At 36.8% G+C, this 16,495-nt stretch overlaps 2 protein-coding genes and 1 long non-coding RNA gene across 4 annotated transcripts in view; 2 read left to right on the top strand and 1 right to left on the bottom strand.

Moving 5' to 3' along the window:
• Positions 1–5,959, top strand: part of prcp (prolylcarboxypeptidase (angiotensinase C)) — a 21,766-nt gene extending 15,807 nt beyond the window's left edge. The window contains exons 8-10 of the mRNA XM_079609956.1: positions 2,087–2,254; positions 3,810–3,997; positions 4,678–5,959. Coding sequence (XP_079466082.1) covers positions 2,087–2,254; positions 3,810–3,997; positions 4,678–4,885 — 564 coding nt within the window. The 3' untranslated portion in view covers positions 4,886–5,959. The remainder of the gene's footprint in view (positions 1–2,086; positions 2,255–3,809; positions 3,998–4,677) is intronic.
• Positions 5,918–16,495, bottom strand: LOC306996999. 2 transcript variants are annotated; one of them, XR_013797232.1, is made up of 5 exons: positions 16,268–16,452; positions 15,829–15,956; positions 7,706–7,871; positions 6,109–6,312; positions 5,918–6,008 (listed from the first exon to the last, which is right to left on the bottom strand). It is a non-coding gene; the product is annotated as an uncharacterized lncRNA (long non-coding RNA). The 2 variants fall into 2 exon arrangements; XR_013797231.1 differs by lacking the exon at positions 5,918–6,008 and having other exon boundaries at positions 6,139–6,312; positions 16,268–16,495.
• Positions 10,968–14,418, top strand: fam181b (family with sequence similarity 181 member B). Its single transcript, XM_079609966.1, has one exon. It carries the CDS (start codon positions 11,551–11,553, stop codon positions 12,514–12,516), a length of 966 nt encoding a protein of 321 aa, XP_079466092.1. The 5' UTR covers positions 10,968–11,550; the 3' UTR covers positions 12,517–14,418.

The following is a 16,495-nucleotide window of genomic DNA, read 5'->3' as shown; positions in this document are numbered from 1 at the left end:
AGTTTCACATTTGAAATCCAGTCATATCAATTGGGATCTGTGGGATTGGGAGTTCCCGATGGCAATGGTGCTGCCATTGAGCCAGAAAGAGTCGTTATCATGTATAGGTACGAAACAGCTTCACAAACAGTCATTTCAACTATACAGTATCAATATTTCTTGTTTACAAATATTCAATTTATCATCGAAGCACTGGGATAAAAGTTTGTAGCTTGGATATCAACACTGATGTCTACGGAAGCAAATCCATCTGAAAGTAAGTTAGTGCTTCAAATAACGATTGTATCAATGACATTATTATGCCAGTAGGTGGCGACAAGTGACTTAAAAATGTATGTCATTGAATCATTCATTCAAGAGATTTGTTCAAAAAAACGATGATTCGCCCAGTAATTAAATAAGTATTTATAAGTGAGTCATTGAATCATTCATTCAAACCGATTACAAAAAAAAATCATTAAAGATTTTAAATAGACTGCAGCAATTAACATTTAATCTAGTAAATTAGGCCGATATGTTATTTTGTTTAGTTGTCTCATGTCTGTTCAGAATCGTGATCTCTATTTGAAACAACAACAACAAAACGTGCTTCTCTATTTTTCCAGAATTGTGCCACGATAATAATGCAGGAATTATTCAGGAAACTAGCTTTGCTATTACATTTAGCAAACATACAAATTGTTGCCTCACCATCACAGATGTTGAACTCAACGTGAAAAAAGGCTGTAGGAGACGGTTTACATTAAGGTTGTGATGAAACAGAAGTAGCTACAGATCTTTTCTCTTCTGTTTTGTGACGAACATTCGAGTGTAATGGATTATCGAAAGATTTTTAGGTGCCGGCATTACACTTAAAAATGTATGTGAACTTGCAGTCAATTTTGTAGGGACAGGGTTTAAGTGGACTCAATGATTGTCTGAGATGCGTCAGTTGAGAGAAGTTTGATGATGACATTTTACATTAAACATATACATGGATGTATTGTTCACAATAAGATCTATTACATGCCTTTACAAAATTGAACTTTAATGCTCTCTGTAGCGTCCCTTGTGGCAACACTAAGAATTCAACAAATATTGATCTGCTTGATCTGTTTGTCAGGGGTTTTTCGTCTTTGAAAACGTTCTGACTACTTAAAAAAAAAAGTTAGATATTTTTTCCATAATAATAAACAAATAAAAAAGAGGAAAAAAACTTAAACAAAAAAAAAACAGGCACAGGTCAATTAGGATAGCTACACATTAAGAAGAGTTGGAAATAATCATGCATACAAGAGAAGCAAATCATGCTATGAGAGGGGGTAATTTAGGAAAAATAGTAAATGATTAAATGACTAATGATTTAGTAGTAATAATATGCGATTGAAAATAGCTTGAGAATCAAGTTATCTTATCTCTTTCTACATAATTCACTATATTACTAAAATCAGATTGTGAAATAAAGGACAAAAAGGGTTTCAAATAGTCTTAAAAAAAGACAATTCACTTTTCAAAATGTATGTAATCTTTTCCATCGACAAACAAAAGGACATATTATTGATCCACTGTACAATAGGTGGCTTTTCCACTTTCTTCCAATACATAGCCATTAAACGCTTTGCTTGAAGTATACACGTCAATGAATCTACGAGTGCTGCTACAATGTACCATATTCTCAGGAAAAATCTCTGGTCTCATCGGGAGATTGACAGATACCATCTGAGAAATGAGTAAAATGACTTCTTTCTAAAACTCCTGCACCTTAGGACAATTCCACATGCAGTGCAACAGTGACGTTCTTCTTACTACGTTGTTCCAGCTTGATGTTGATCAATTCCACACCAGTGGATTTCCATTTCACTCAATTTCACATGCAAATCAGATGATCCCACAGAAAACGCTGCATTGGGGATTTACACAGCAAGATTGTTTTAAAAGAACTGGAACATATGGAACATCTTTGTGCGGATAAAGCTTTTCTCGTTTGCAGATCGCAATTGTAATGTGCCCCTTTGCAATGCAATGAAGCAGAACCGTTGTCATCTCTTTGAACACAAAGCCAGCTGTTTGTTCTGAGATAATTTACATGTGTTTTTCTGATTCTCAGGTGGTCTGCAGGAATCTTCACTTTGACACTGGCGTATCAGACAAGCAGCTGTTGAATGGTATCTCTCAAGCTGTACGAGTTTACTACAATTACACGGGAGATGCAGTCTGTCTCAACACCTCACAAACCGCTACTGGGGATCTGGGCATCATGGGCTGGTTTTACCAGGTAAAATATTAAGATGATCACATTTACTAATATAAGTAATTCCATTCTGTTTTATTTTGATTTGTTTCACATTGTTGACGAATTTTGATGCAGGTCTTTTATCATTCATAGAAATGAATTATGTAAAGAAGCTGTTGAAAAATACACACACTACAAAATGTGTTTTTTTGAGCTGTATTCCAAGTCGTGTTAAATCAAATGACGTTTTGTGTGAGGAACAGACCAAATGTGTTATTCACAGAAAATATTTTTCTCTGCAATTTCTTAGAAGATGTTGGTCTGTTTGGCCACACTTGGTCTGTTCTTCTCACAAAACTATCGTAGGACTTATTGTAGGAAATATAACACTTGAGCCGCACTAATTCTATGATAGGTGGGATGCAATTCATGTACTTATGCACAATTCACAATTTTCACATGGAAAATTCCAAGAAGAGAAAGTACACTTTAAATACTTGATTGATGCAATGAATGAACCAGAATAAAAATGAGTCCTTGCGTAGTAGAGGGGGCGGAGCTATTAGACTCTGATGTCAAATGACAAAATAACCTTATAATATTCATACACTTGGAACTTGGGTGAGTGCATAGTGCATAGTAAAAGTGCATAAATGTTTAGTGCACCAGTTGCGACACAACGAATACCTTTGTAGTGTTTTTACGTATTTTTTGTATAGTTTTATTTATATGATCACAGTACATATTAAAAGCTATTTTCTGTTCAAGTGATAGCATTGCATGATGAGTTGTTGTCGGTGATGAGGGTAACGCATTGCAAGTAACAATAAAAAAAGAAGCAATAAAAGTAATCAGATTACTTTAAGTAACACATTACTTTTAAATGTACAACAAAATATCTGAGTTACTTTTTCAAATAAGTGTTTCAATGTTTTCCCATTTATTGAAAGATCAACTCACTTGTCCCCTTGTTGAGAGAAATCGGGAGTAAGTGCAGAGACGTTGTGTGCGCTGTGTAAACATGGTGGTTATTGTAGTTCTAGACTAAATGTGAGCATGCATTCACTGCAATAATTAAATATGTTAAATTACATAAATGCACTTTATGTATTTAATCTCACTTCATTAACCAATGTCTTTGCTGCTGACCTTCGATGATCCAATTCAACCATACGAATAAGCAAAAATTACTTAAAAATGATAAACATTGCATTTGTGTTTCATTATTTGTTTGTTTTATTGCTGAAGTAAGAGTGTTTACTTTCTTCTCCTGCGTCCTGTTCTTCTGCAGTCCTGAAAGGTTTATTTGAGCTACTGTACACGTGTGAATTTGCATCTCCTTCAGTTTGCGGTTAATTAATTTCACTTTTGGTGTGAAAGGGCCTTTACATTTGCTAAAAATAGTTTTTTTTGTTATTAATAAGCAAATGAACAGCCCAGCCCAGATGAGAAAAAGTAATGCTTAAGTAACACATTACTTTACATAAAAAGTAACTACCACAATTAGTTACTTTTTTTAGAGAGAAAGACAATATTGTAATACATTTCAATACAATACAAAGTATTTTACTGCAACACTGGTTGTCATTTTGTGCAGAGCTGTACAGAGATGGTGATGCCAATGTGCACAGATGGCATCGTTGACATGTTTGAGCCACAGCCATGGAACTTCCAGGCCTTCTCTGACGAGTGCTACAACCAGTTTGGAGTGCGACCACGGGAAGACTGGGCAGAAACTGTATATGGTGGGAGAAACATTAGTGCTCACAGCAACATCATCTTCAGGTAGGACATCTTGTGTTTGTATAATATTGAGCATTGCCTTCACTTTCAGCTGAATGTTTACTTCATACCATGATTAAATAGTTTTATGTTAGCATGTTGCTGAGCTAATGGTGCAATACTCAGTGTAAAAATACGCAACTTAAGGTCGTTGCACACTGAGTCCGAAATTTTTCAAATGCGTTTTTTCATATTCGTGATTCGGTAGTTCTGAATTGTCAAAACACAATTCAAAATACTTGCTACGGATCCGAAAAACACAGAAAATCTAACCTGATCCGAATTTTTTTCGGATGCGAATTTTGAACTATTTAGACTAATAAAAATAGTACATTTTATTGAACTGAACATTATTTTTTCTCTCAGATTTGTGTTTATGTCTCACAATTCGGACGTTATAACCCGCAATTGCAACGTGACACTCAACAAACCTAGCCAGTTCAGATATTTCATGTGTTCTAGCTTAAGCAAACCTGGTGCAACTAATGAAGCCCTTGGTTGAGATATTTCAAGCCTTTATTTGTTATAATTTTGATGATTATGGCTTACAGCTTATGAAAACCTTGGGGTTTTTATAAGCTATAAGCCATTATCATCAAAATTATAACAAATAAAGGCTTGAAATATCTCACTTTGCATGTAATGAGACCTAAACCTAACTTACTAAGTGTATTCTTTTTCAGTAATGGAAATCTTGATCCATGGATGAGCGGTGGAGTTACTAAGAGTCTTTCCAAATCTCTAGTCGCCATTATGATTGATGGAGGTGCTCACCACCTCGATCTGCGCTACAACAACGAGTTTGACCCAGAGTCTGTCATCAAAACACGGGAGCTGGAAGTAAACTACTTCAAGCAGTGGATCAAACAGGCAGCTTTTGATCGAAAATGAAAAGAGGACTTTAAGAACGCCGAAATGAACCATTTTTGTTTGCTGTGTGCCAAAGTTAGTGGTCTCTTCCTTGGTACTTAAAATGGTTTTATTGGGGAGTGGATGGGAAGTTCTTCTTTATTTGAGTGTGTGCAAGCCAAGAATTTCGCCATTACAATTTTACATTTGTTGCTGTTTAGAGTCTCTCGGACAAAATTGGCGGAACGTAAAGTTTCAGAAAATACCAAATAGCCTACAAAACCACTCAGGGTGTCTTTTGCCAAAGCCTCAAAGTTAAATTGTAGCAATAATAATCATTCATATTTGCTGTCAGCTTGGGTTTTTAACTGATTTCAAAGGAATGGTTCACCAGAAATGAAAATTATCTCGTTTATTCACCCTTGTGTAGTTTTGAACTTGTATTACTTTCTTTCTTCAATGGGACTCAAAATGAAATTGTCTCTAGGAACAAACAAAAGGACAGCATAAAATATTCCATATGACTCCTGTATTATGTGTCTACATTTTCCAAATGTAACGTGCTGTGATAGTTTATGAGATATGCAAAAACCAAACTTGAAATCTGAGTGAAAACCGATATACTGTTCGATATGTTTTTCTCTCAAAAATGTTAAATATAGTCATGTGGGCAACATTTATGCAGGTTTTATTGTTCTTTTTGGAGCTTTCTGTTGTATAAAAGTGAACATTCTTCAAACTCATTTGGTGAGCCACAGAAACAAAACCCATCAAATTGGTTTGCAACGAAATTGTGAGTAAATGATAACAGAATTTTCTATGTTATGGGTAAATTATTCCTTTTATTAATTTGCAACATTAAATTATAGGGCTAATTTCTACTATTCAGAAATCAAATAGTCACTGAAATTAGCTGGACCTAATACCAGTGATCAATGTTATTTTCATTGTCCATACAAAATCACCACAAGTCTTCTGTTTTCTGAACAAACTGTTTACACTCTTGTTTGTACTAGTGTTACTGTCTTAATTTGGAACTGTTTTTTTAATTGGAAATGATGCATGAACATGTTCCACAGAATAAATGCATATGAACGGAAGTTACCGTACCCGTCCTATTTCCTGTTCCTCCACAAACGCTGCTCCAGTGTGATTTAATGAAAGCCTAAAGACAGAAAACGAGCAATAAAGTAGCTAGCGGGAGGCATGTGGTGTAAAACACAGAGATTGTGCCCCATGCCGGGACCTGCAGGACTCCACCAGACCTGCATTCACTCGCTGGCAGCTCCTGCTTCTCCAAATTGTGGTGCGTAGACATCATCTGCTCTGTGCTGAGCTGCCTCCTGCTAATATTATTATTAATATCACAGCCAGAGTGCAGGGCAGGTTGTGTTGTGGGGTTGGGGAAGGTCATGAGGAGGAATAGATGAGTTTGAGGTGATGGATAATGATTTTCACTGTGTTGCTCCCTGAAATATGAACAGGTCAGTGTTCTGCGTTCATTTCTTAGTTTTTTTGGTTATTTTCTATGTAGTCTGAAAGTAACTTCAAAGGTAAATTTAGAGATGGATGCTTTTCGAAACTGGCTTCGTAAACATTTGTAAATCATTTGTTTTGAACCAGTGATTCGGAGCACATAACAAACTGCCAAAGTCATGTGATTTCAGTTAACGAGTCGCCATTACTTCATAATCGTTTAGAAATGTCTAGAAATTTCAATGGTTTGCCACTAGGGGGGCGATGATCTCTGTGAACCCATAAACAAGTGACAATATGGTAAAAAAAAAAAAAAAGTTGTTTAAATTTGCAGACATTTTTAATGACATTTGTATAATAAAAGAGTTTTTGTTAATAGTCTCAGGAATAAAACGAAACACACTTTTCGCCTTCCCCATTGTGACTATATCTGAGAGTAACGGCTTCTCAAATAAGAAAAAATGTTGGCAGGGACATGATTTTGTACATCATTGTGCTGCAGGATTTTGTAGGCCAAAACCCATAAACGAGATCTCATTTTAGAACTTCTGGCTCCATTGTCCTGAAGTCAATGTTTTTTTTTTTAATGGGTTTTTAGTTTAAAGCTTGAAATAGGGTTTCACAAGCTCAAGATATTTTCATGTTTTAGTCTTCAACATAAAATGCATTAGCATTTTATAAATTAGGCTCAAGGTCTAATTAGGGTTGGAAATCCTACTTGTAAAGTGAGAAGTATCCCAAGACAGCTGGACATTTTGTCGGAAGTGGGATATTTTAACAAAATTTTCCCACTTATGACTTCTAGATCTGTTTGTTTAGATCTAGTGTATGTTTCTGGAATAACTCAGTCTCAGTAAATATTTATATAGATGACCGTTACTATATTTTTCTGGTTACCAAATGTATTGGATGTTGTTCACTTGGATGTTCAAGCGGAAAAAAACCCTTAACACGTCACAAAAAAATGTAGAGAGAACACAATCTATAGAATCCATTCTGAAAAACTTATGGTTACTTACAACATACAAATGTAGACACGCATCAAGGGTAAGTGGGGGGTTTAAACACAATTGCACTTTTCTAAGGACCCTGTTGTTGCCATTAAACATCCTTTCTTCTCACCTGACAGTTTCATCAATCAAATATGTTGCTAGTATTTCGCTGACCGAGAGTCTTTAGTTCTGGATGTGTTGTGGTTACACTGAGACCACACACACCAATGGGAAAATATGTGTGTGTGTAACCCACTGTCGTACTGGAGAGCATGGAAAGGGTGTCTGCGGGGAGGGGGGTATGGGGTTAAAAAAAGAGTGGGTGCTGAGTTTGTAAATTCCCTGGGTGGAGGGCGGGGTGCGCGGTGTGTAACGATAACCAAACAATACTCACTTTCAATGGTCCGTTTGCTTAAGCAGCTTTCCATGGACGTGAATCGAAAGCGGAAAGATGAATGTTGTTCCCTCGGCCGTCTCATTTGTTCTTCCCCCTGCTGAGTTTGTTCAACTTAGTTTGACCTTGTTGATTTCTTTTGCTTGTTTTCCACTAGTGTTTTCCCCTGGAAGAAAAAAATATTTATTGTCATGCAATGACCACATCATCTGATGCTCTAGTCTAGACAAATATGCATTTGGGTCAATGGCAAGAATGTTCAACTTAATGAAATGAAACACTCTCATTTAATAAATCTCTTTAAGTACGTCAGTGCAATCTTTATCACCATTTAAAAAAAAAAAACTAATTTAATGATGTTAAATGTGTCAAGTGTTGTAACAAACAAGAAAAAAAAATATTTTGTTTACATCTTAAAGGGGTAGTTCACCCAGAAATGTACAATTGTGTCATTATTTCTGACTCTAGTGTCATTAGCAGTGACCACAGACTGCCGAACTAAGGTCCACATAAAGTCAAATTTATTTGATTTGCAAAATATATTTTTAAAAATAAATAAATCAATGAATTAACAGTGCCAAAACAAATGTCATTGAACTATTTTCAACTTCATGTGTTGGACGGACAGTGTAAAATAGACTTTCCAGTTGTCCAACTTTTACAAAGTGTTTAGGAATATCATTGGCCTCTTTTCTTTAACGTCACACAAGCATTTCTCCTTTTTCTGCTGTCAGTATTCTAGTCCTCACCCTCTTTGATCCCTCTGGCCTTTATGTGGCCATAGAAACTTGTTTCCGGAATTAGTGCGTCAAGCCCTTAAACGTGAATGACTAGCATGTACAAAAGCTCTGTGCGGGAAGAGAAGAAAATATCAGCCATTAGGCTGGTGATGTCACAGTGCCAAAATTAGGCTCCAGAAGAAAGAGGGGGGCTTGTTGAAAAAGGAAAATTAAAGGGACAAGTACGTATATATTCAAGGGACTTGATGCACTCAAAAAAAGAAAAGAAAAAAGCATTCAAGATTCATGCATTTCGATTAATAGTAAAATTCTATCAAATTGAATTTAATAATCCTGTTCACATTATGAATTAAGAGTTTTAAATGAGTAGAAAAAACATACAGCTTTATAAAACATTTTGTATAAATCTTAAACTTAAATTTAAACATATTAACACATAAACTTAAATTGTCCATTCCCTTGTTCCAATAAGATTTATACAAAAATAGAAATTGTTGAATAAAGTCGTTATTTATGGGGTATTTTGCACACAAAAAGTATTCTCGTCGATCATAAGATTAAGGTTGAACCACTTGACAGGTAGTCACTTGGACTATTTTAACAATGTCATTTGGGGGCCTCGAAAGTAATTACGTTGCAGTTTATGATGAGGTCAGATAGTTCTCAGATTTCATAAAAAATATTTTCATTTGTGTTCTGAAGGTGAACGAGTCTTACGGGTTTGGAACGACATGAGGTTGAGTAATTTTTGGGTGAACTATCCCTTTAATTAAAAATATCATAGTGGTCACTTCTGTTCTGTGAGAGGGAAACGGACTTTGGTGTGGTTTAAAATAGCATTAACTTCGGAAATGTGAAGGCGAATCCTATATAAAAAAAAAAGAACGATAAAAAGCTTGTTTTTACACTGTTGCTATTTTTCTATTGTGGTACACAGTTTTATTGTGAGGCCATGGCAGCTTCTCTGGGACCCCCATTCAGGACCGGGTCTAGAGCCGGGCTACAGATAATTAGATCACTGCTATCAGTTTCACTGTCTCTTTTCTACATCACAATTTACATGATAATAACACTCTCGATGGTCCCCCTCTCTCAAAAGCGCTTAGACTTTCTCCTTTTTTTCCCCCTTTCCAACATCCAAATGATTCACTGTCTCACCTTAAAATGCACTTATGGGGTGGGAATTTAAAAAAAAATCCCTGGGAAAACCTCTCAAAGTGAGAGAGAAAAAGGGTATGGCAGAAACAGTCCATTGGCACGTGATTTCACAACATGCTAAGTGAAATGGATGCGATAAAAAAGGTCCTCTATAAACGTGTTTAATGCCTGGGAAAGTAAAGTTTAGTGGACTGAATTGGAATTGGATCAGATTAAGTGCCTCTGAACTGACTTTACACAAATCTACGGGCTCTCAAAAGAAAGATGGGACAAAACTATACATGGGATTTCGACTAAATGTTTTTGAGAAGTCAAATTTCAACGCTTTGGGCCAAAAACATTCTGTATCAATGAGCAAAAATCCTTGTTTCTGAGCTATTTGATTGAGATAAACACTAAATCAAACTTTATCTTTGATATCAATACTCTCCTCATTCCAACACTCCCAACATCCTCAAGTGTTTTCTTTCTAAGCCCACCATAAACCAGAGAGACGTCCTTTAAGTGCTTTCACTGCGATCAGGATCCGTTCGTACCCCAACGAAAGTCCCAGTGTTGGATCCCTCTTCAGTATTCACTGCTGGCCAAGAAACTTCCTGCAAATGCTGAATTGTTTACAGCGGCTATTTCACTCATACCCAGGATTTCTTAAGGTCAACATTTCTTCTGGCACACTGGGCTTGAACTGCACTTTATTCCCCTTTAATTTAACAGCTCCGGCAGCTTTTCTAGTTAAATCGACTGTTCATTATTGAGCCTCATTTTACGAAGGGGCTGTGAGGTGCAGTTTAATGAATCTCTGGCACAAAGATCCCTTTCACTGCCCGAGGAAGAATAGAAGCTATTTAGACCATGTAGGGCTGTATGTCAAAGGCAGCCTATAATAGTTGTCAGGCAGAGGCTAAAATTCCCACTGGTGCGGGAATGCACGAGAAATCAACTTCCACCACGAACAGATTAAGATAGTTGTAGGAAGTTAGAAGAACATGTAGAAAAACAAACAGTACCTGTCCCAAAGCATGCATCTCTAATTACGCGTTCAAGGACCAAATGCACATGTCCGGAAGGTTTGGTCAAGTTTATACAACATATGCATTCAAATTCAAGAGGTGTATTTTGTGGGACATAAGGAAGAGAATAAAAAAAGTAGATCACACTGCATGAGACTTTTAAATCTCAAGGGGAATAAAATGTCACAATGCCACAACTAATAAAAAAATCAGTACATAGGATAAATTATTTTGATAATCATTTAAATAAGGTGTTTCAGAGTTTATTTCACACTATCTGTTTAAGCTAACTTGAACAAAGTATAAACTATCATACATTGTTGTGTCTGGAAACATTTGCTATTTGATCATACATGTGCTAAAATTTTGAGTCAGGTGTTTAACTTACAACCTATTAAGCTCTGTCCATTTCAAAAGATGAAATCAAATTTAGCAAATAAAACTCTGTCTTAAAATCTATCAAAGTAATTCAGATTCCTTGTGGGCAGTCCAATGTAGTTGCTCTCAGATAATTAATATCATACAATGTGTATATTCCCGTAGACATATACAAGAAGACTTGACCAGGACAGATGAACCCGAGGCTATTGTCTTTTTACTCTGTGGGATGCCTCAAACAAATCCCTCTTAGTTGCAGGTGGTCAGGCGTGAGCAAAGAGTTAAGTCCCAGGGTCCCTCGGCCCCTCCCCTTTGATGTCCTGACATCATTGGCCCTGCCCCCTAAAATAATCCTCCCTTCCCCCAAATTCCAGCTTTCGACAGAGTGCAGACGAACTGTAAGGGTGTCCTGCACAGGACCAAGGGTTAGCAAACCACCCTGGAAATGCAGATTATAAATATGCTTTAGGGTCTCTAAAAGACAATTGCATACATCCTGCGTGAAGGTGTTGTGCTTGTGGCAGAGAGAGAGAGAGAGAGAGAGAGAGAGAGAGAGGAGATGGCTGTTCAGGCTGCCATCATGAACTCTCAGTTCTTAAACTTCTGTTTTCCTGGCTCGGTCATGGATTATGAGATGGAAAAGGGTCTGGAAGGGGGTCTCCTGGGGGAGGTGGACTGTGAGGGTGACTTTAGGGAGCCCACTAGGGACCTGCTTAGCTTCATCGACTCGGCTTCCAGCAACATCAAACTTGCACTGGACAAACCTGTGAAGTCCAAGAGGAAGGTCAACCACCGAAAGTACCTACAGAAGCAGATTAAGAGGTGCACGGGTATCATCTCGCCAGGGACCACACCGGTTCAGGAGCCGTGCAAGAAGCAAGGCTCGCCCCAAAACCCAGCAAGCAACTTCTCCAGCAAAACACCACCCAAGAAGGAAGGGATACAGGCCAACCTGCAAAGCAAGAGTCTGGCTGCCCTCTTTAACCCAGCGAAGGATGTACGAGGAGAGAGGGCCAAGAAGCCCCCGCTGCGGCATCGAAACCTTCCTCCATCCTTTTTCACGGAGCCAGCCAACAGCTCCAGAGTTACATCCACGTCTGGCATGTCGCTTAAAGACCTGGAGCGAGGGACTCCGGAAGCGGCAGAGTTCTTGGAGCTTCTTGGACCCGACTACAGCAACATGGTCTCGGAGCAGGATCTATTCCACACCGCACCTATCAGGATTCAACAGGAGGTGAACATGGGCCCCGAGCCATATGACTCCCACCATTTTGTAACTGGTGGGTTTTTGTACACCGAGCCTTGGGGCATTTGTAGCGACACTCCCAAAAAGTCAGGAGACATGCGGACGGTACCAGTACAGCCAAATCTTTATACTCACACGGACCTTTCTGGCAGCGTGCCTGTGGAACAGAGCTCGCCATGCGCACTTACCTTTTCAAACTTCTTCACAGACTGCTCCACACCGCCGGTCTCCTATGATCTGGCAAACGGATACAACAGAGGGAGCTTTTCTTCTCTTTAAGCCAGAGATTTTCTTTTTCTCTACATTACATTGGGACAAAATCACTTTTGAATTTTCAGTATGGCATTGACAAAGGACGCTATCAACATGAAATGTCCATTTTAATCCTGAAATATTTGCCTCAAAACCAGCTAATGGACCCTTTTAAAACATCGCTTGATGGGATGACATGTATACAGTTGCAAACTGTTAAGGTTTACAATCTAAAGATGGCCTTAGTTTACATCTAAGGGTGTCCTTATCTCCAAAATGTAATGAAAACAGAATGGATTTCTAATCATATATTAACAAAACTATGCCTCAGAGTTTTATGTTACTGTTCCCTGTAAATAAAACAACGACAACAAAAAAAGTTTTCTTAATGTATGGATACACTTTGGACCTCTTACTCTTTAACATGGGCATTGTTTGATTGACAATATTAACAAGTTGAAATAATATGTTACAGAGCTGATCTCAGGGGGTTCTGCCAATTTGTTTAAATATGTCACAGACTAAATAGTTACATTACATGCATACAGTGATCCCATTAAGTATTTGAATGCTTTATCCACACTTAAAATGCATGTGTTTTGCATGAGACACCAAAATATAAAATCTAGTGGCATCTGCAAACAAATGATGTTAGAACTAACTTCACTCAGTGATTTTGCAGTTATTTTTAATCAAATGCTGTCACAGTGGCTGTATGAAGTCCATTCCCCTCAAGTTCACATAGACAACAGGTGTAGTTCATCACATTAACTATACGGACATATTCCACTTACAACCAAGTCTTAATTTTAAATAGAATCTTTGGTTGTTTTCTAAATTAAAAAAATAATAATTATCTATGATTTCTGAGCTTGTGCTATTTTTCTTACAAATAAATGCCAATTGGATTGATATTTTGTATCTAATGGCATAATATATATGTGTTTTATGTGGAAAAATACTTTTTAGGGTCAAGACAAATTTATATATGAAACATTCTGCAACAGTGGCAACCAAGACAATCTGTCTACATATTTTTTTAATAACTGTTTGTTCATCTATTGTTTGTTGACTGCATGCAATGTTAGAATTTTTTTTATCTAAAACAATGGCTTACAGTTCTCTCAAGGTGAATGTTTGAATGAATATACTTATACTTCACAGAATAAGTGGCTTTTTGGTGTATTCTGGAAGAAATGGAAAACTATGCGTATGTAAAACAGTGATAAAAAGGAGAAGGAGGTGGTAAAACTGCAAAATAAGCTGTATGATGTATTAGTATAAATGGGTTATAGTTGCAGTACACAAATTATCATGTTCATCAAAAAAGGAGCACAACATGAAAACAGGAACTATACACAACATTATTTTGTAACACTATTGCCTTACATTGGTTTAGGATAGAGAATTAAATTAGGAATCAGACATTTCCAATTGCACTGGGAAACAACAAATAGTTAAAATAAATTAAGCTAATGAAATATCGTATATTTAGTTGTAGTCTTAAATTAATTTTATGTGGGAAACATCAGCCAAGAGTAAAAAACTATGTTTTGTAATTTATATGCTTACTCTTTACATTGTTTGCAGTACGGAAAAAACAAAGAAGTGAGAGCCACATTCAGTTTTTTTCTTACATTTGCTATTTCAAGAACTGATACTTATTGTCTGTTTGCTAGTAATGAATCACACACCTAAATCTATGGACTACAGGGGCACTGGATGGAAGTTTTGTTTGGTCATAAAGTCATTGGACAAAATAAAGCTGGTCTTTATGTCTGTTAAAGAAAATAACTTCTTTGCGTTTTTATTGTTTTAATCAGTAGCAGAGATTTCAATGTGTAGCATGTGTTAAGAAAACTCAAAACATAAAAAAAGACCATCTGTTTATCACAAGGGATATAAGTCCATGTACGACAATTTCATTAGAACTATATAACTGGCAAACAAAAGGGTGTAACACTTCTCAAGTTATGGCACCATCTGTTGGCCAAAGACGTCTCCATCCTCATTTGACGAGTTCAGAGTCTTTTGTTTCATTAGAAATGAACTGCAATCCTGACTTTTTATTTAGTACACTAGTTTAGTTAACAGTCTTTATTAACCAAATTTGCCGTGCTAGTTAGCATTTCTATCACAGTTTGTTTACGAGCCCCTGATTGAGAGCTCTTGATATTTCAGATTCACATTATTGTGAATAATACATACACATACAATAAGGGAAAAATACAACCTGTAGCATTTTTCAAAATATGAGGTTAAAAACCTAGCTTTGCAATTCATGAAAAAGATTAAATGAAAACTTCAGTTAGATTTTCTATAGCAAATTATTATTATTTTTATTGTGCACCATCTTATTTGATAAAATCCTAAATGGATCGTGCAAGAATGGTCTCAGCATATTAAAGTCCAATTGATATTACTTATTCAAATGCTATAGCCACTTATAGGTTCATTAAAGGAACACTCCGACTTTTTGGGACTTTAGCCTATTCAACTTATTCCCCAGAGTTAGATAAGTCCATACATACCTTTTTCATCTCCGTGCGTGCTATAAGTCTGTTTGACGCACCCACCGCTAGCCTAGCTTAGCACAAAGACTGGATGTAAATGGTTGCAGCTAGCATACTAATCCAAATAAGTGACAAAATAAAGCAAACATTTTCCTATTTACATGTTGTTACTTGTATAGTCACAGAGTGTACAAAAAACAAAGTCACATGAGACACAGACATATTTTAACCATATAAATACTGGGAACTATATTCTCTGAAGGCGAAGCACTGCTGCTTGGGCGGAGTGATAACCGCAGCACATGAGACGCGCTCTGAACGAACTCTCTGCTCCTCACCACGGCGCGTCTCAGGTGCTGCGGTTATCACTCCGCCCAAGCAGCAGTGCTTCGCCTTCAGAGAATATAGTTCCCAGTATTTATATGGTTAAAATATGTCTGTGTCTCATGTGACTTTGTTTTTTGTACACTCTGTGACTATACAAGTAACAACATGTAAATAGGAAAATGTTTGCTTTATTTTGTCACTTATTTGGATTAGTATGCTAGCTGCAACCATTTACATCCAGTCTTTGTGCTAAGCTAGGCTAGCGGTGGGTGCGTCAAACAGACTTATAGCACGCACGGAGATGAAAAAGGTATGTATGGACTTATCTAACTCTGGGGAATAAGTTGAATAGGCTAAAGTCCCAAAAAGTCGGAGTGTTCCTTTAAACATGAATGTGTTGTTACCAGCTTATGTCTCTCACCTCCTGTTTAAGATAGTTAACACGCTTTAACACCTCCATAACTTAAATGTGTGAAATGCTTTACAACATTATACCCACCTTGCATAATCTTTACATGACAATGCTGCAGAATGATTCGTTGTTTTTTTCTTTTACACAAGATGGCAGTGGTGCTTCAAGCAAATCCTTCCTCTCCATCAGGGCATGCTTTTGATATCTGCAGTAGCCTATAATTAAAATGAGATATTTCTTTGTAGTTTGCTTCACCCCACTGATGTTTCATATCTTTATTTCATGTCAGAGGAAATGAAGTGTAGACTTATATGAAGAATAGGACTAAATTCAAAGAATATGAAGATAATAACTCAATTAGTTTTTATAATTCTGATTGTTATGAAAAATTAACTGCTAGCCTATGGGTAACTTATAGTTCTACACATAAACACGTGTGATCGTTTTATTGGTCATACAAAATGGCAGCTTAACAGTTTTATTTTAATAAACAGTGTAATAAACTGTTTTATTGGCAGAGGCCCACCTGTCGTGTCGTCCCGTGTTATGTCGAGGCATCATATCGAGTTCTCTCGTGCGTTCAAGCTTGACATTGTTTCTTGTAAAATTAATGTTGTAGGCCTACCAAGGAGATACAAACGAAATCAGATATTTCACGTTTTTTTAAAAGAAACCAGCCATTTTGCTCGCGGTAACTTCTGGTGATTTTCTCGCGTTTTTTTTTTTTTAGTAAGGATTTCTTTTTTTTTTCTTT

Source organism: Phoxinus phoxinus (genome assembly GCF_949152265.1).
Source record: "Phoxinus phoxinus genome assembly, chromosome: 4".
Lineage (NCBI taxonomy): Eukaryota > Metazoa > Chordata > Actinopteri > Cypriniformes > Leuciscidae > Phoxinus > Phoxinus phoxinus.
This window is presented reverse-complemented; position numbering and strand designations above follow the sequence as displayed.